The sequence below is a fragment of the Fukomys damarensis genome, unplaced genomic scaffold (assembly GCF_012274545.1).
Source record: "Fukomys damarensis isolate Sample0158 unplaced genomic scaffold, DMR_v1.0_HiC HiC_scaffold_2, whole genome shotgun sequence".
Lineage (NCBI taxonomy): Eukaryota > Metazoa > Chordata > Mammalia > Rodentia > Bathyergidae > Fukomys > Fukomys damarensis.
The window spans coordinates 59,216,720-59,237,871 of record NW_022900914.1 but is presented as its reverse complement, the minus strand read 5'-3'; the positions used below and the strand labels follow the sequence as shown (position 1 = coordinate 59,237,871).

The window sequence follows — 21,152 nt, the reverse complement described above, 5'->3', positions numbered from 1 at the left end:
GGGGCGGGGGGAGGAGGAGGATGGGGTGGGAGGGGAAGACAGAGAAGGCTGGGGACTGCCTGAAGAACATTTGAACTTATCTTTCTGCTGCACAGAGCTCCCACCTTTGGTTTATATTGCTTTCCTACAGGTCTTCCCCAGAGTCCTACAACACATTTCCATACACTGACTTGAAATTCACTGTTGGACCTAGACTCTCACTGACCTACACAAACCAGTATTTCATAGGACAAAGAAGAAACCAGATCGGGCCCAAAGCAGGAAAGAATTGCAAATGAAGGTCACTAACACCTGCAATCTTACTCAGCAGCCCCTTTCACACCAGGGGTTCCCATTCTGAACACACCATTGTTCACCTTTCCCCAAAGGGATTTTACTTTAACAGAAGAGAAAGTATAGAGCGAAAACCCTGCCCCAGCAGCAAGTCCTCCCCAGAGATAACACCCTTCAATGTGAAGCACAGACACCACCTTCAAGGAAGAGAGAGCTGCTACTTACTTCATTCTCACAATAACACAGACAATTCTGCTTTTGGTTTTTGTATCATCTTACAGAACAGACTTCTTACAGAATTAGCTTTAAACTATTATGATACATAATTACAGGACTACCCTAGAACAGATCTAGAATCCCTACAGGGTCTCTAACCATTTCCTTCCAAGAACAACTAAAAAAATCTTCCCCAGGATGCTAATGGTTGCTGGATCACCCTTAAAATCAAAAGTTTTACCTATCCAATTTTGAACAGGTAAATTTGCTCAAAATACCTATTACTTTAAAATATGCAAAGACCATGTATTTCTAGACATAGAATTCTTTGCTGGGCATGGTGTAATCCTAGCACTCTAGAAGGATGAGGCAGAATTGAGAGCCTTTTTCAAAATTAAAAATTAAAGAAGGGCTGAAGATGTAGCTCAGTGCCTAGGCCCCCTGGGCTCACTTCCCATTACCACAAAACAAAGAATTATGGTGTAATGCTTGTCTAACATACACAAAGTACAGGGAGTGAAAGTACTATATTCTGATCAACAATAACATTAGCTATATGCAGTTGAGTAGTTCTAATTTGGTGCTGTTATGGTTTAGATCTAAAATATTCCCCCAAAGCCTCCTGTTTGGAGGTGGGGCCTGGGTGGAAGAAGCAGGCGATGGAGGTGGTCCTGGATGGGTGCATCCTTATTCCTCACTTGGGTCTCTGCTTCCCGACCCTGTGGCATGAGCAACTTTCATGCATGCCAGGCCTTCTATCATGCCATTGCTGCATATGAACCTGGGAACCTGCTAACTATGGAATGAAACTTTCAAACTGTGGGTCAAAATAAACTCTTTCTCCTTTAAGTTGTCTTATTCTGCCTTAAGGTATTTGTCCCTGCAAAAGGAAAATGATTAATCAGGTACTCTGACAAGCTTTGCTGGCTCTCAGTAAGCATTTCCCTTGGTGACATGGATATCTGCAGCAGTATATCCTTGTGTCCCTAAATCTTCTGATTTAGAGGGTTATGGATCTTAGGGTTAGGGTTAGTCCCACAGGGAGGGACAAATTGGCTGTCTAGAGGATATAAACAAGTAATATCAAAGCAAAAGCAAGAAAATAAATTGGGCATTCAGAGAAATGTTAAGAGAAATTGAAAAGGAGGCATATCAAGCTATGTGAATACAAATACAGAACGATGATATACTCTTGAATTAATAATCCAATTCAAAAGTGTCTGATTCAGTACAATTGGCAAAACAATGGTGGCACAAGAGGGTGCACTCTAAGAGCTGACTACATGCTTTACATATATGTGCAGACAGGCACAGATGGATAGACATTAGCTCTTCAGAACAGTATGTAGTGAGCCAGACTCCTGTGCTCCTGATGAATGCCACCCTTGCTCTAAGACACTAACTACAGATTCAAAGGGGAAAAAAATTTATATTTTTAAATTTTTTTGGTACTGGGGATCGAACTTGGGACCACCCACTTGCAAGGCAGGCAGCAGAACCACTGAGCTAAATCCCCAGCCCGAAAATTTGTATTTTTGTATCAAAGTTCTAGACTTCTAGTACATAGGCAGTCACCATTCTAATTTTTCATTGGTTTCTGTTTGCTTTGCAGTTTTCACTTTGAAATGTCTGGGTGTGTTACAGGTGGATAGAGAGGTAGATATAGTAATCATGTAAAAACAAAGGGCTAAACAAAAAGGAGAAATCCTTAAAATATTTAACAGAAACTAATATGAAGAACTAGAATGATCACTGCCTCGGTGGTAGCCTATGTACTGAAAGTCTGATTTAAAGGCAAATAACTGAACACACCTTATGGGGAGCAGACCACAAAATCACTTGTCAGCAGTGGGTATTTAGTTTTCAAATTGTGTATCAGGTACAGAGGAGTGTATAAATTTTGAATATTCACTTTCAGAAAATAGAACAGAGACAAGACTGCAAGTGTGAATTCTTAATTTATAAAAATGAACAATCTGTTTCTTTTTTCTTTTTTTTTTTAAGATAAGTTCTCACATCTTGGGCCGGGGATTTAGCTCAGTGGTTCGGTGGCCTGCCTCACAAGCGCAAGGACCCGAGTTCGATCTCCGGTACCAAAAAAAAAAACAAACAAACAAGATAAGGTCTCACTATATAGTCCAGGCTGGACTTGAACTCATCATGTAGCTTAGTCTGGCTTCAAATTTGTGATCTTCCTGCCTCATCCTCACAAGTGCTGGGATTACAGGTAGGTATCACCATGCCTGGCTCAAACAATTTACTTTTCATTCATGAAAAGGTCTGAATTTTCATTGGATTCTCCAATTTTTATGTGGAAAACTGGGTTGTGTCCTACCAGTAGAGTAATAAAAGTACTATATTCTTTTAAGAATACCTAACTTAGGCCTGGGGATTTAGCTCAGTGGTGCCACCGCCTGCCTCGTAAGCACAAGGTACCAATTTTGATCCCCAGTACAAATACATACATACATACATATATACATACCTAATTGACAATAAGGCCCCCCCATCTTACTGTATTGGGTGAATAAAGTACTCAAACTTAAATTAAATAAAAGAAAAACAATTACAGGTTTTCCATAACCATCAGGATGGAGATCCAAGTCAGGGCTTTCCCTAGTGCTACCTGGGACTGTACCAAAAGAAGCAGTTACTTACTTTACAGGTTACAAGAACAAGGAAGGGTACAGGTGGAGCTCAGGAACACAGTGCTGGTTTAGCGTGTGTGAGGCCCTGGGTTCCATCCCCAGCAATGGCGGTGGGGCAGAGTGCCACATACAAATGAAGAATTGTAGTAAAATGTGACAACAGGGGTCTAAGGCTCCCCTAGATGCAAGACAAGAGCACTCTTGACCTATTAGATGTTGACATTTGACTTAAAGACTATATAAAACGAATTTACCAACTCTTTGTATGACATAAATCTTATATCTGTAAGCATCAGACTGGCAATGTTCATGGGAATACAGGTGAACCCATGTTCCTCAGGATGGCAGATTTGGAGCAGAGCTATGCAGAGGATCCAGAAGGCCTCTGGCCAAGTTCAGATCTAGTATCTGTATGTCTGAGCATGCTACTTTATTTCTCCAGATTTCAGTTAATTTGTTTGAGTACATTTATGGGTTTATTAGTTGACGTATGTGCAACCATTTGTGCCAAAATTCTTGAAATTCAATACCTATAGCCCCCTACACAGCCTTCACTTAACCTATTGCCAGTGCTAAAGAAGCAGGAGAGAAATTTTTTGGAGTATTTTTGTCACTTTTCATTTGGACTGATGCTGTCTTAGATGTTAAGTAAAAAGTCCAAAAGCTTTCAAGGCAAGACTGTGCATTATTCTGGGTCCTTGGCTTTTAGCCACTGGATAAGACTGTGAAGGAAAGCCATCTGGGGACTCCAGAGTTCTGACCTACGAAGCAAGATTTTTGATCTGATGAAAATCACATAAAGTCAGTGATGTGCTACACTGAATCCTGGTAATGGATTACTGCTTACCATACAAGCAAAGATTTTTGTATTTCCTCATGAAAAGCTCCTTCTGCAAGAAAAATCAAGGACCCAACAGTAACAATACTTTATAAGACATGCAATGAAGAGTGGGGTCTTTTCAACCTTTTCACAATACATTTAATGAAGCATTCCTGAATCAGGTCACTTTTTGATGTGGTATTAGAACAGGATAAGAAAGGGCTAATGGGAATGGACACCTTGTATAAATGCAGCCTCCCAGGCCTGTAACATTTGCTGTTAAAAGATAATTTTAATAATTATTATATAAATAGTACCAGTATATTAAGCAAGAGGTAGATGATGGTGACCTTGCTTTATTAATTTTAGGAATAATGCACTTTACAACAATTGTTTTAGACATACGGCTGCTTCACGTACCACTTCTGTTGATGTTTCTGCGTGTTCAGAAGTAACATGTTCTTGAAGAGATGTCTCCGTATAGCCCATTTTTCCACAATAGGGACAAGTAAAAGACTGTGGTTGCTCTACAGAGAAAGCCTCCCCACCATAGTACAAATCTGAAAAATAAAATGGAATTGGATCCAGGAATAATTATCAGTTTTTTAATATATGAAAATGTTTCATATGGTATAATAATGTAAAGAAAAAGTATGCTGGGTAAACTTGACAATAACCTCACTCTGCCAAGGAGTACCTGATACCTCTCCTTTTACATGTATAATACCCTTATTTCCACAGGGCCCTGTGATACTCTTCTAAAATTGCCTTCCCAGACAGTTACTACAGTGTTCAAGGGCAGCCTGGACTACATGATGAGACTGTCTCAAAAAACTAAAAATAAACAAAAATAAATTCTATTTTTAGGTACTTACAAAAAATCTAAAAGAAATTACAACTTTGCTTATAATAGAAGAAAGAACAAAATATTAGGGATACATTCAATGAAAGAGGTATACAGCTTATACCCTGATAACTATAAATCATTGTCAAAAGAAATTAAAGACCTAAAAATAAACAGAAAGGTAGCCTATGTTCATAGATCATCCAATTTAATAATAATAATGTTGTTGTTGTTATTATTATTTTTTTTTTTTTGGTGCTAGGGATCGAACTCGGGCCCTTGCGCTTGTGAGGCAGGCGGCGGAACCACTATGTTATTATTATTTGTCACTTTGAGACAGGGTCTTGCTATGTAGCTCAAACTGGCCTTGAATTTGCTATGCAGCCCAGGCTGGTGTTGAACTTGCAGTGATGCCTGTCTCAGTTTCTCAAGTACTAGAATTATAGGTAAGCACCACCACACCCTGCAGATTTAATGTTATTAAAACAGCAATACTACTCTCCAAGCTCTCTATAATTCCATATACAGAAATTAATTCTATCTGGATGAAAGATCTAAATGTAAGAGCTAAAACTACAAAGCTCGTAGAACACATAGGTTTAAATCTAAAAAAAAAAAAAAAAAACATAAACTAGAAATTAACAGGGGCCAGGGATTTAGCTCAGTGGTTCTTCCACCTTTCTCATAAGCACAAGGTCCCGGGTACAATCCCCAGTAGCAAAAAAAAAAAAAAACACAAAAACCAAAAAAAAAAAAAAAAAAAAAAACATAAACTAGAAATTAACAGGGGCCAGGGATTTAGCTCAGTGGTTCTTCCACCTTTCTCATAAGCACAAGGTCCCGGGTACAATCCCCAGTAGCAAAAAAAAAAAAAAACACAAAAACCAAAAAAAAAAAAAAAAAAAAAAACATAAACTAGAAATTAACAGGGGCCAGGGATTTAGCTCAGTGGTTCTTCCACCTTTCTCATAAGCACAAGGTCCCGGGTACAATCCCCAGTAGCAAAAAAAAAAAAAAACACAAAAACCAAAAAAAAAAAAAAAAAAAAAAACATAAACTAGAAATTAACAGGGGCCAGGGATTTAGCTCAGTGGTTCTTCCACCTTTCTCATAAGCACAAGGTCCCGGGTACAATCCCCAGTACCAAAAAACAAAAAAACAAAAAAAAAAAAAAAAAAAAATCCAAAAAACAAAAAAACAAAAAACCCTAGAAATTAACAAAATAAAAACTTTTGCCAGGTGTCACCTTTTGTGGTGTGCCTATGATCCCAGCACTTGGGAAGCTGAGGCAGGATCACTGCCAAGTTCGAGGCCAGTCTGGGCTACATAGTGAGTACCTGGCCAGCCTGAACTACAAATCAAAACCTTGTCTAAAGAAGAAAACAAAACAAAGCAAAAAAAGGAAAGAACAACAAAAAACAAAACAAACAAAAAAGTTTTGTGCTTCAAAACACATGATTCAGGAAGTGAAACAACAACAGACGGGGAGGAAATGTTTTCAGATCATTCACCTGTTAAGCAAGATGTGTACAGAATACGTAATTATTACAACTCAATAAAAAAGGCAAAGTGTGTAATTTGTTGAAATAAGCAAAGGATGTCAACATTTTCTCAAAGAAAATGAATGGCCAATGAGTATTCCAAAAGATGCTTATATTGTTAACCATCAGAAAAATGCAAATCAAAACCACTTGATACACACTTCATACTCACAGGTTGGCTGTAATAAAAGATAAATTATGAACTTAAACATTATGACTTTTGTAATAGATGGACAATGGCCTCTAACAAACTGCAAAAGTAACCTGCCTTCTGATGACTAGGACAAGAACGGATACCTTTATGCTGTTAGCAAGAACAGTTTGACTCTATTCCATCCTTATTATCTTTTTTCTTTTTTTCCTCATCGTTCTTATTATTTCATACCTTGTTGGTTAGGTATATTTTGTAATGTCTCTCATACATTTCCTTTTAAAAGATGATTGATAGAATACTTAAATGATAGAATGTTAAAAGTATAGTTCTTTTTTTTTTTTAATGATTTGGGGGCCTCATGTACACTATTGAGGATGACTTTAGAACTTTTCCTTCACAGACATATACACAAAACTGTAAATGATCACCATCAACACTGTCATTAAGTACTTACCAAAATCTACCCTTGTTAATATGCACTGCATTGGGTGGTCAGTTGTATGCCTTGTTGTTGTTGCACCACTTTCATAACAAGATGCACAAAGATCGTAGTCGTAGCAAATTAAACACTTATATCTGCGACCTCGAAAATTTCCTTTTAAACATGCATCACAGCTGACACCTATAAAAGAAAAAAACCATCTCTTTAATTAGCAGCTATAAAAGGCTATTTTCCATTTCATTTGTATAAGGGTTTCATTTAATCCTGTACACACTTTCCAACATGACTAGAAACAACAAAAGTGATGCAGTAAAGGATTCCCACTAGTGTGGTAGATCTGATGCTCAGTAGGGTGGATTTAGGTTCCTAATGAAAATAACTTAAAATGCTTGATGAAATGTAAAAAAGTCTCTTCTTGTAAAATGCCTTGATAGGTTAAAAAGATGGTTAAAAACTAAGGGAAAGAGGAACTAGTAACTGAAAGTACAAAGTGGAGCTTTTAGGCCAAGAACACTTGGTGAACCAGGTAAAAACCTGAGTTTAGACTTCCACGGTGCCGCAGGGCAAGGTACAGGAAGCAAAGACCAAAGGCCATGGAAGTAAGAGTTTCCTCAGAAAGTTGAGCCCCAAAGATCTTGACATCCTGCCTAGGGAGCCCAGACACTGTCCCAGTGAAGCTCTCCCACCCCACTTGCAGGTACAAGGCAGAGTGGAGAAAAAACAAACAAACAAACAAACTCCTGAATGTCAGAACCATAAGCAGTCCTTGTAAAGGCTGATAGCCTCAATTTTACCAAATGGTTCTCAAAAACCTGGGTAAAGGATTTACAGTGGTCTTAAGTCTTACCATCAAGCATCTCACAGGAATAGATGTTCAACAAACAAGTACACTTAAAAGGGGGGGGGCGAAAACAAAAAACAAAGTATCATGAGAAAGAGCCAGCAGAAGCAGCAGAATCTGATTGTCAGCATTCAGAACCGTATACCAACTACAATCCCAGCATTCAGGAGTCCAAGGCAGGAGAATCATATTCAAGGCCAACCTGGTTACACAGCCAAGACCCTGTCTCCAAACAAAAAGCAGCTTGAAGAATTTCAAGCATGAAACAACATCTTAAACTCAACGGGCTTATCTAATAGTAAGAAAAGCCTTTTAAAAAGTATATGCGCTGCCAAAGTGGGCACAGAAAAGGCCTTTTAATCCCATGTGATATGCTTGTTTACGTAGAAAACTCACAGGGTGATAAGTATGACATATAAAGCAGACAAAAGGTTGGTATTCAGGAGCAGGATGTGATGGTACATGTTTGCAATTCCAGCACTCCAAAGGCTGAGGCAGGGGGACTGCCTTGAGTATGAGGCTACATAGTGAGTTCAAGTTCAGCCTGAAACAGATAGCCAGACCCTATCTCAAACAAAACAAAACAAACTAAGAAGTTTGGTATTTTGAATACTTTCTCGTATGGCAGTAAGACTATGACCAACATCCAAAAGGTAAACTGTCAATAGACACTACACAGAACAAACACAAATGACCAATAAATACATAAAAAGATGCTCATTCTCTTTAGTCATCAAGGAGGCACAAATAAAACCACCATAAGCTCTCATTTTACATCTGGCAAAACACTGAAAGTCAGGTGATGTCCAGCGTTAATTGACGATGAAGAGCAACAGAAATAACTCAGACCCTACTGGCAAGAGTACACGCAGCAGAGCCACTCTGAACAAGTTAAACACGGTAACACCTACACTATTCCAACTGTACTCCCCACAGCTCCCTCTGACAATGTGCCCAGGTGCTGCGACACATCTGTGGACAGCAGTATAAAAACAAAGTGCCAGAGCGTGTGAAAGATAGGTGCCACGCAGAGAATTAAGCAGAGGGATAAGTAGTGTGGGTGAAGAAAATTTTGTTTAAAAGATGATATTTGAGCAGAAAGATGAAATGTTTCAAAGTTAACTTATTCAAATAGTATCCAAACATGAGGTGCTTCGATAGTATCCAAGGTGATGTGCACGCTGATGCTGCTAAACACTACGGCATTAGTAAAAAGACAATGATGGTGCCCAGCTCCTACGCACACTTTGGAACTATCTAAATCGTTCATGTTAGGGAATGCAGTTTAACCCTAGTTTTGACAATGACACAATAAAATCCAAATGAAAAGTGGTGACCGTATCTAAACGCATTCATATCCCCAGCATTTACCTTTCATTGAGCTTTCTGAGGAGCAAATACATAAACGCTAATAACAAAAGTCAGAGTGACAGAATGCTTTTTGGTAGGAAAAAGCATTTTAAAAGCCACTGAAATGCTACATATGTCTTCTCTTTCTTATTTTTATTTTTTGAGACAGGGTCTTGCTATATAGCCCAGGTTGGCCTTGAACTCACTATGTAGATCAGACTGGCCTCAAACTCAAGATGTTCCTCCTGCTGCAGCCTCCCAAGCGCCGGGATTACAGGCAGGCGCCACCATGCCTGGCTTCACTTACTTATTTGTTCAATTTATTTTTATTAGTACCTGTGGCAGTACATAATGTTTACAATCCTTGTGTGGAGTTGGTGTATGTGCATAACACATATTCAATCCTTTATCCCCTTTCCTTCACCCGTTCCCTTATCTCTCAATTTCCTTCCTATCTGAGAAAGATCTAACTCTCTACTTTCTATTATCTATCTTTTATTTTCCTTTTATTTATAATTTGTTTCTCATAGGAGAAACCATGTGATATTTAAGCCCATGTGTTTGATTTATTTCACCTACCATGATGGTCTTGAGGTGCATCCACCTTACAACAAATGACTCAAATTCATCTTTCTTAAAGGCCAACTAGTATTCCATTGTTTTTGCATGGATTTGTTTACAGCATTTTAAAAGGGGAAACCCCATTGTGATGTCAGACTGTTATCAAGGCTCAGGCACCCACCCCAACAAACACGACTTTCTAAAAAGGGTATGTATCATATGTGTTATACAATAAACTCAGTATTGAGAACTGCACAGAACTGTACAGTGGTACCTCAGTTCGCAAATGCTTTTGTTTGCAGACAATTTGGTTAGCAAACAGAAGTGTTTAGCAAAATTCAGTTGTTGTTTGCAAGCCCTGCATCAGGTGATAAACATGACCATGGCCATTTTTTCCAGAATTGTGGAATGAATTAAGTTCATGAACTGAAGTACCATGTACTACTACGATAACTTTATAATAACAAAGACAGTTCCCAGACATGGCTCTTTGCAGTTAGGAAGTCATGCAATCCTCTGATGAGGACCTCATATGAACATGAAACCAATTTTAAAAATGAACTATATCAACAGTGAAAAGCTGAAGTAGCTAAAATTATTTTGCATAAGGAAGATGGTCAAAGGATATTTTCAGAAGTAAAACTGCTAGCAGAATCTAAGACAAACTTTATAATGCTTCATAAGCTGGGAGTATAACCCAGGAATGGAAAACTTTCCTCTTTCTATTTAAGAATCACAGGCCCAGATATGGTGGCACACGCCTGTAAATCCTAGCACTCAGGAAGCTAAGGAAAGAGGATCAGAGTTCAGCCTGGACTCTGCAATGAAACCTGTTTAAAAAAAAAAAAAAACATGGATGGCAGACAGACAATCAAGCAATGCAAAAAGCAGGTAATTTAAGGGGCTTATTTCTTTTTATAAAAATTATTTATTTTTAAGCTGGATGTAGTGGTGCATGCCTGTAATCCCAGCACTCAGAAGGCTAAAGCACGAGGATCCCTGAGAGTTTGAGGCCAGCCTGGGCTATGTAGTGAATTCAAGGCCAGCCTGAACCACATAGTGAGACCCTGTCTCAAAAAAAGTACTTAAGTTTAGGATTAGGAACAGAGCAAAAATATACACATAACTATTTAATTTTTAAAATCTATGCCATATTTTGAAGGGAGAGACTTGAGAGAAAATGCTATGTGTGATAGGCAAAGTCCTATAGCTAGACATCATAGTACACACCAGCAATCCCAGCCACATGCAAGCTGAGACACGAGGATCCCAAGTTTGAGTCCAGCCTGTGCAACTCAGCAAGACCTTAAATTTAAAGGGGTAGGGATGTAGTTCAGCACTCCTTAGATTTGATCACAGTGTCGGGGGGGGGGGGGGGGGAGAAGCTCCATATGTAGCTGTAGATATTCCAGGAGCAGAGAAAGGGAAATGTTAAAGGTGTTTGTGTGTGTGTGCACGTGCGTGTGCATGTGTGCACGTGCGATCATAGTCAGGGGAGAGAGCAAGATCTAGAAGAGAACTAATGACTCAAAAGATTACAGTTGGGAAAAAATGGGAAACTTAGTTATGTAGGTTTTACAATGTGTGCTCTTCACACTTGGTTTTCTTGTTTGAAACTGTGATACTTTCACCCAGCAATTTACAACCTTTTTTTCTGGACTAGGAATCAACTTTCTACTTTTACCCTCCCCGCCCCGCCCCTACACACAGAATCTTGCTATGAGGCCGCGAATGAGCTTGAACTCCCTATGCATCCCAGGCTGGCCTCCAAACCTCCTTCTGATCCTCCTGCCTCAGCATCCATCTACCTTTCCAAATTTATTAAATATATACTACTTGCCAAGATGTCAGAATGAACAAAAACATTTGCTGGAGGGCACTAGGAATGTAGCTCTGTGAGAAAGTACTAGCTTAACATGCAGGAGGCTCTAGGTTCGAACCCTACCATCATTAAAAAGAAGAGGCAGGTGAGGAGAAAGAAAAAAAAATTTTTTTCAAATATTCTGCTGGGGGCCGGGGATTTAGCTCAGTGGTGCCGCCGCTTGCCTTGCAAGCACAAGGACCCGAGTTCGATCCCCGGTACCAAAACAAAACAAAACAAAACAAACAAACAAAAAAACCAAATCAAATATTCTGCTGGGAATACTGCAGTGAACAAAAGTCTTTATCACACAGAACTTATACCTTTGTAAGCAGCATTAACAATTTCCTTCATTATTCATTATGTGCCAGATGATTTACATGTATTAATTACTTTAACAATCTTTATAAAGTCATGAGATAGGTGGAAAAGTGTGGTGAACCAGTTCAAATCCATTCACCAAAGCAAATAAAAAGAAAGGCTGGCTGGATATTATACTTAAGGAGCTTCTTATGTACTTGGCCAAATGAGAACATTTAATCCATTTCTAAAAGTTTTCAGACAAGAGGAAGTTGATCTATTTTGGAACTGCCAGACCTACACCTGTCTCTATCTTAGTGACAGTGGCCTTACATGTCCTAAGTGAGCCTTCAGAGTCTCTTGGAGCTGTTTTCTGACCATAAAATGAAGGAAGAGGGGTAGAGTGACTGGGTCAATGCAGGGATTCAGGGAAGACCTACTGAATGAAGTGAATGAAAAGAGAAGAGGCCATTTTCCTAATCAAGTAAGTGGTACAATGCTTGCGGAGCATACACAAGGACTTAACATCCATTCCCAGCACCACAAAGAGAGTGAGAAGAGGAAAGGGGATTAATATATGTCTATATTAGACTTCTTGATTAAAAAATGTCCGAGTGTTGAAAGTAGAGGAGAAAAAAGAAGGGGCTGAACAACCAGCACCTGTTTCCTGTATGAGAAAAAAATGAAGTAGGCAAGAATGCTGGGCTAAGTATTTCTAGAGGCCAGCCACCAGGAGGCAGCATCCGTCTAGGGGAGCTTAACTACAAGATGTAATTACGTGATTAAGGCAGTTAGTGAGAGTAAGTTTTTAAGAAACCAATCTTTGTTAACCATAGTCACCCCCCTCTTTTTTGTTATCAGGGTTGGAACTTGGGTCCTTGAGTTTTTGAGGCAGGCAGCAGAACCACTGAGGTAAATACCAGCCACCATGGTTTTTTATCGTTAACAATTTTTAAATTGTTTTTAAAAACATAAACACTAGTATTTTCAGGGCTGGGGAGTAGCTCAGTGCTGGCCCTGGGCTCTATCTTCAAGGCCACAAAACAAAAACAAAATTCACAAAAACACCCAGTATACACGTGAAACTCACTTTAATTAAACAGTGTGTCCCAACAGAAATTACCCCAATTTGAAGATCTAACAAGTAGGTCTGTGGACAGGGCAAGCTTAGTTTAAACTCTAGTCCAATCAAAAGAAAAAAGCCTTTAGGAAAGGTGTTAATTTTTACGTAAATATCTAGTGATTACATGAGTGTTTTGTAGAAACTTATAAAGGAGAATACTAGTAATGTAAATATTGAATTTCAAATTTGTAGGGGCAGTCTGAAAAAGCACTAAAGGTATAACAAGACACAGAAGAATCTCAGATCATCTCTAACCAGCAATCTTCTTTCAATAACCAACTAATGTTTGCTAACCTTGATATTCTGCACCCCAGTAGTAACTCGGTCCCTGAATTCTTGTTCTTTTAAAGATGAATAAATGGAGGCACAAAGACACTAACTTGTTTCAAAGGCACACAGAAGTAAGTGGAAAACCAGCTGTTAAGATGAAAAGTTAAAGGGTTGGGGGAGGGGAAGGGATCGGAAAACAATACAAATACATTGGCCCCTATGTATCCATTGTGCCAAATGAATGTAATTATGCACCACAGACACAAAATATTAAAAAAAGTATTTAAAAAGTAATCAAAGAAAGAGTAACCTGCCAAAACGTCTCTTTTGATAACAATCTACCTTTTAGAAGTGAGTATCTTTAGAGCTTTTTATTTACTGTTACTTTTCCCTTCAACTTTTTATATTCTAAGACTAAATTCTACCAATTATATAACTTCTTTAGAGTGGAACTCTGAGGCTAGAGTTACTCTTGTCAGGAATTTAGCTCAGTGGTGCCCCCTGCCTCGCAAGCTTAAAGTCCCGAGTTTGATCCAGGGTACAAACAAGACAAAACAAAAGCAAAAACAAAAGAGTTTTCTCTTGAAGCAAGAGCTTTCAGAAATTTACTTTCAGACAGTGATCATCAAACCCAGCTCTAACCCAAGTCACTATTTTGTCAGTTTATAAAGCAGTATTTTCTCAACTTTTTGAAAATCCATTTTCCTTACTGATTAGGCTCTTTAAAGTCTCGCTCTTTCCTTTAATGAAAGCCTTCTGAACGAGAAACATGTCAGTTCTCACTCCTTCAAATAACTCTAGAAGAATATTCAATATGATTCTTAAATAACGTAATTTATATTTAGCTTCTATCTTTTCAAACAAAAAAAGAAATCTGGCCAGATATGATGGTACAACCTACAATTCCAAAACTAGCAGAATGAGGCAGGAGGATTGCAAATTTGAGTTCAGCTTGGGCAATTTAGCAACTTAGTGAGAGTATGTCTTAAAATTTAAAAAAAAAAATTTTTTTTCAAGGGCTAGGCTAGCCAAGCTTGGTGGTGCACTCCTGTAGTCCCAGCTCTCAGGAGGTTGAGGCAGGAGGATCTTCATGAGCTCGAGGTGAGCCTGGGCTACACAGTGAGTTCAAGGCCAGCCCCTGTTGGGAGCCGCTGTGCCCTGTCTTGTCCTAACCTCACCAACAGTTCTGTGTCTTGAGCAGTACCTCAAGTAGCTCCTCTTTAAAACTCTGGAAATAACAGTGTCAGGGCCTTTTGTTCCATGTTCTCCACAGAGAGCAGTTATTCTAAATCCAGTCTCAAAACCCACCTCAGACAAGAAGTCAGTCACCTTTTCTAGGTTAACCAATTTAAAATCTACCAAGCCCTCCCAAATATTCCCTTCAATTGCTGCATTACTGTTCTTGTCTGCTCTGGTTCCATCACAGATTTCAAACTAAAGGGACCCACACACTCTGGACAGGACTAAGAATAATTACCACAAAGCACACTTGCTTAACTGATCTGCAATTTCATCATCAAGTAAGAAGAAAGCAAAAAGAAAACAGTCCCTCTATACTGCAGGGTTGTCACAGGCACATCCAACATCCACTTCTTTTCCCTTCCTTTCCAGGGACCTCTGCTGCTGTGTTTCTTAGCTCCAAGTCCACATTCTATTCCCTTCATGGCTGCCCAAAGCCATTTAATAGTGTAAGGTGACATTCTCAGTTGGAACCCTTGGGGGCAGGGGAGGACTAGTGTAACCAGCACCACGGCCACAAAGGTTACTGAACATCCTACCAAGCCTCTCCTTGGCCCAAAAGGTCAATGATGCTGAGGTTAAGAAACCATGCTCTTAAATTTGCCAACACAATTATTTATACTCCCTTGGCAGCTGTCTTCTGGATTATGTTCAGGCAATGGGTGGCCCAAAGGGAGAGAGAAAGCCGAGAAGAGGTCAGTATCCCTCCAGCAGCAGAGGGGCTGCAGTCCCAGCATCAGCCAGCTGAAACCTACTTAGACCAAGTACAACTGTGTAGAGACAGGCCAGGTGGCCTCTGAACTCCTAAATCCTAGTGACCCTAGCTTTCCTCTTTTTCCAACAATGGAAATACATCTGTACTGTTCCATGTAGTAACAGCAATTAAAATGCCTGGCAGCTCACAGACCTAGAAATGGCGCTAATCCACTAGCAATAGGCACACCAAGCAAGCACCCAGCTCCTAGTGTCCACACAGCATCCTCTACTAGGAGGAAACAGTGCTCCTTGGAGACACAGATGACCCTGGGGATTGGGGTAGAGCAAGTACCCGAGCCTGAAATATATACTTCTAGAGAAACAATGATGGGGACACACTGGAAGGGAGACTTTTCCACTGGCCAAACTTGCCACAACCACTCCAGTAGAGTCTGTGTGACAATGCCGGTCACCTGGCAGAAACCAGACCAGAGGTATCGTCCCCACGGGGTTAAGCCTCCTGGAGGTCCTTGGCACACACCGCATGCAAAGTCAGCCGTGAAGAGAATAGCTGGCCTCTCTGCCTGCAGTTTGGGGACATTGGGTTCATCTATAATTCTGTTCTATTTTGTCTTTATTACTATTTGTTCATTATCTGTAGAATTGTATTCTGGGCCCAGGAAAGGTTAGGAACAATTAGATGTTCCTAGAGATGGGGAGGCATTGAGGCACAAGAGGACGGGCGGCCAAAGTGCTGACCCTGAGCCCCGGACTGTGAAGTCCTGAAGGTGAACCTGAAGGTGACATGCTAAAGCCAGTCCTTTGTCTTACAAACTTCCCCTTCTGACTGCATATAGGTGTGGTCTTACCTTGACTTAATGGTCTTAGCTTTTGTGATGGTATATAGGTGTGGTCTTAACTTGACCTTGTGGTCTTAGTTTTTACAGTACTATTGTCTATCTTTCTCATGCCTGCCTGTGCCTGGAATCACTCTTGAGGTGTGCCCTTGAAACTAGTATATAAACACCTGGAGTTAGAAATAAAATTGCAGCAGCATTGGCAAACTTCACCTCGGTGTTGAGTACTTTTGTCTGACTGTCATCGCGAACCTGCTCCCACCTTTCAGAGAACCTGTATCTCCTCGTGAAATCCCGTGTTAGCTGCCCTACGGTCGGTAGCACAAACTGGACATAATCTGAGCATCAAAATACTAAATACAAGTAACAGGTTACAGTGGACCCAACTTACAAATACAATTAATTCCCAAGGGCTGGTTCTAACTGAAGTTGGTCAATGACCTTCAAAGTCTCTCCTGTATAATTTTATCTTAGTGTCCTTAGAGAGACAGTGGCCCAGGATTTCTCAACATCACACAAGAAAAGATGTTGTAATGTTCCTTCTAGAACTCTTTTTTTTGGTACCGGGGATCGAACTCAGGTCCTTGTGCTTGTGAGGCAGGTGCTGGAGCCACTGAGCTAAATTCCTGGCCCCCTTCTAGAACTCTTTTTTTTGTTTGTTTATTTTTGTTTTTGTTTTTTGAGACAGGGTCTCGCTATGTAGTTGAGACTGACCTAGAACTCACTATGTAGCTCAGCTGGTCTCAAACTCACAGCGATCCTCCTGCCTCAGCCTCACGAGTGCTGGGATTACAGGTGTACGCCACCATGCCCAGCTTCTTCTAGAACTCTTTAAGGGTTAAATCTGTATGCATTTGGGTAGTAACTCAAGACTTTGTTCATAAGTTAAAATTAAAGTTCTGGTCAGCCAGGGGTGTAGCTAAGGGATACCTCACCTGCCTGCCAAGTGCAAGGTCCTGAGTTCAATCCCTGATGGGGGGTTGGTTAATAAAATTCTGGTCATGATCTAAGTTGTTTGTATGACAAGCTGGTCATAACTCAAGGGTCCACTGTATAACCTACTGAGTAACACAGGAATCTGGGAGTCTATACTAATAAAAACAAATAAATCAGAGAGAAGAAAACACGAAAAAAAAACCTTCTTTACACTAGAGATAATTAACCAGAACTTAAGATTCCAACAACTACTTCACTAGGATTAGAATTGTCTAGTATGATAGTCACTAGCCACATGTGGCTACTTAAATATAATTTATTAAAATTAAATAAAATTGAAAACTCAGTTCCTCGGTGGTGCTGGTAATATTCTGAGCATCCATGGGACTAGAGGGTTCTGCACCTGGATGTGATGTCCTGCACAACAGCACTAAAACATGTGCCATGAATCTGGGAGAATAAGGTCTAGAAGAGGTAAGATCTTAAAAATACTTAAAAATTTATAGCAGAATTATAAAAAAAAAAAAAGAATTTCACAAGGACAAGGAGAATAAAAAACAATGACACAATTTTAAAACCTGCACAACACAAGTAACTGAATTAGGAGAATGGAAAAAGCTGATCTAGTATGGGAAAAGGAAAAGATAAGAAAGAATCTACACTGTAGATTCAACAGGACATCTAGGATGGGCATCACTAGGTACTAGTAAGACTTGGGTCAACTGCTGGAACATGGATGTTGAGTAAACATAGCTAGGCCTCTAAGTTGCTTCTCCCAAATTCTACTTCACTTTAAGGACGAAGCAGTTTATTTAGTACAAAGGATTAAACCAAGGGTTTATGACTTAGAGAACTCAAGGCATCACTGACAATGGAATAAAGTGAATATTTTAGTGAAACAGAGGGAGTAGGGGAGGAGAGGGGAAGGGAGGGGGAACAGAAGCTGAGAATTAAAAGGAGAGACAAAAAATAAAACATGAAAGAAAAAATTGGAATGCCAGTTTAAGAGCTTCAACATTCTGAAAGTGAGAAAGTAACAATTTAACTCAAGAAAACTCCCCAGAAGAGAGTATGAATCACCAGACTGAAAATGCCCTCAGAGCATTCAACACAAGGGATAAAAAAGACCTGGTACTGGGTGTGGCACACACTTGTAATCCCAGCTACTTGGGAGGCTGAGTCAGGAGGACTAACAGTTTGAGGACAGCCTAGGCAATTTAGCGAGCCCTTGTCTCAAAAGTTAAAAGGTGTATCAGGCGTGGTGGCACATGCCTGTAACCCCAGCACTTGAGAGGCTGAGGCAGAAAGATCACACGAGTTCAAAGCCAGCTGGGCTACACAGAGAGTTGAAGGCCATCTTGAACTACATAGTGAGACTCTGTTAAAGAAAACCAAAATAAACTAACATTTTTTTGGGGGTGGGGCTGTCATAATACACCGGTCATGATTCAGAAGAGCATCATGAAAAGGACGATTCTACTTGCTTTCAGAGACAGACAAGGGAAAAAGGAAAGATCAAGAACCTTGTTTTCAACACTAAAAATAATGAACTAATGTCATCAACATAAAAAACACTTTACAAATCCTCTACCCAGGAAAGTTACCACTGTGTGAGGGAAGTTGAACTTCTCAGACATGTAACTCTGAGAAAAATTATTTCCCATGTATCCTTTCTCTAGAAATTGCAGAAACCTCGTACCAGAAGAATGAGAGAAGAGTAAAAATGAGAAAGCAGGAGATCCAATTTAGGAGAAGCAGTGCAAATCACCAGGAGGACAGAAAAGGGAGATGCCCAGGATGACAGCCATGTGGCCAAGAGGCAGCAACACTATACTGGAGCAGTGACACTCAGGAGTCCCACCTGGCACGCGGGCGGCTGGCGTCCAGATCCTGAGACCAGTCTTGCTTTATACTGTTTACCAAAGTGTAACAGAGAAGGAAGGACACAAGTCATAAATGGGCGGCTTGGCTTCCATAAAGGCAACATGTGCTGTCCAACTACCCAGTTACAGAACATTATTTGAACCCCAAAGGTTTCCCCAAGTCAATCCCCTGAACACCCTAATTCTGCCTGCCTTTCTGCTTTGTATGTCCACAGACACACAGAAGCACCTAGCAATACCTGTAGCGCCTCCAGCCATCTGAGTACACACAGGGCAGCAGAAAGGCCTGCAGGATGCTCTGTCTTGTTTCAGTTCTAATATGAGGAACAAGTGTACTGTTCATGGTCTGTTTAGGGCCACATTTTTCACTGTTCCTGCTGTTTGTTGACTTCATTACTTAAAATGGCCCCCGAGCATATTGCTCAAGTGCCGGCTGGTGCTCTTAAGCTGGACAAGCTTAGTTCGGGGACGCGTTAGTGTTGTTGGCCATGAGTTCAGACAGTGAATCAATTTTATGTGTGTGTGTGTATGTGTGTCTTTCAACAGAAATACACAGAAAACATATGGATCTGTTGATGAAAAGGCTATAACCAGAGGCTTGCAGGACTCTAACCATGTATCTCCTCTACAAGCAGAGGCATGATATTTGCTAATTTAGTCCCCGTGTCAACTTTACGGACCACAACTACCACAAATGGAAAGAACTGACTACACATACACTATTGCACAGGTGTTACAAATTTTCTTTTCAACCTGAAGACAGAATGCAGGCCAGGGCACATGGCCCAGGTTCAGCTTCTTTCCAGTCTTCTCCGGCCTCACCCATGCGCTGATGCAATGCCTTCTCTGACCTACAGCAGAAAAGATCTGCCGAGCACTGCTTGCCCCAAGGAAGCTATCTGTGTTGCCTGTGCCTGGGCTGGAAACCCACCTCACTCCAAGTCCCAGCCCTCTGTGGTAGGCCCTTCCTGACCTCCCAAGACTCCCTCCTGACCTGGCCTGTGTGTCTTCAAGGGCTTCTCCAGAGCTGCCAGGGAGGCTGAGGGTGAAGCCCATCAGCTCCCTCTCCCAGAAGCTCCAGGTCATTGTGCGAATGTCCTTGGATCTCGGGCTCACTACTCTGTTTCCAACCCAAACAACACTGTAGCTTAGAAAGAGGTGCATGGGGAATGAAACTACAGAGAAACACAAGAGGATAATGAAGACAAAGGTCCAGTTTGTAGTTATAAAGATGTTTGTGAGATGTCTATTTCTTGACTGGGGTAGTATGTGTGTGGATATTTACTCTCTTTTTGCTCAATATACCTTTTAAATACTCTTCTGAATGTAGGCCACACTTCTCACACATACATGGGAATCCATTCACAAAGAAAAAAATAGCAAATATTGTTTAATTTGTTTTTAAAAAGACAACAACACCTTAAAAGAAAATATAAGAGGCTATTTTTACTTCTTAGTGGACGGCACTAGCTGGCCTTCCTTCCTTCCTCTTTGGCTTTCAGAAGGGTCTCACTGTGTAGCTTGTCTGGCCTCACCTGGAGATCCTCCTGTGCCCTGGGAAATAGATGTGCACCTCCCTCTCCCCTGAAGTCTTTCTTTCTAAGCAATGCAAGGAAACCAAAACTAGAATGAGAGGGACAGTATTTTGTAAATTTGCTATTAAATATAAAAAACTTTAATACTGGCGAAAGGTTCCAAGTTAAATGACAACAGATGGGAAGAATTATTTGCAACAAATATAACAAAAGAGAGTTCTTAAAAACTAAGAAAAATAAAAAGGCAATATAGGAAGCCAGGGGCAAGAATTAAAAAATGGATTAGCCAGCTGGTGTGGTCCATGCCTGTACTCCCAGCTGGATACTCAGGCTGAGGCAGAAGGATCAAGTTTGAAGTCAGCCTAGGCCACCTAGTGAGATCCTGTTTTAAAATAAAAAGGGAAAGGGATGCAGTTTAGGGGTACAGTACTTGCTAAGCACGCAGAGGCCTTGGGTTTAATCCCCAGTAATGCAACAAACAGAAGAACAGAAGTAGCCAGGCACTACAAAACAAAGTATGGTATTCATTCAAATGCCTACTTGGGGCTGGGGGTGTAGCTCATGGAGTACTCACCTATCATGAGCAAAGACTCTAGGTTTTAACTTTCTCCCCCAGCCCCTGTCCCCCCCCCCCCACAGAGCCTCCTTGGTAATAAAAGACGTATGCTTACTACCCTCCAAAATATTCAACATCATTCATAAAAAGGCCCAATTCAACCAAGGATCATGAAAATCTCAAAGAAGATTCATGTATGAGCAGGG

General features: G+C 40.4%; 1 protein-coding gene across 1 annotated transcript in view; it reads right to left on the bottom strand.

Annotated features, from left to right (window-relative positions):
* Positions 1–7,114, bottom strand: part of Kcmf1 (potassium channel modulatory factor 1) — a 29,714-nt gene extending 22,600 nt beyond the window's left edge. The window contains exons 1-2 of the mRNA XM_033765099.1: positions 6,951–7,114; positions 4,378–4,517 (exon numbers count right to left, since the gene is read on the bottom strand). Coding sequence (XP_033620990.1) covers positions 4,378–4,517; positions 6,951–6,981 — 171 coding nt within the window. The 5' untranslated portion in view covers positions 6,982–7,114. The remainder of the gene's footprint in view (positions 1–4,377; positions 4,518–6,950) is intronic.
* Between the last annotated feature and the right edge of the window lie 14,038 nt (positions 7,115–21,152).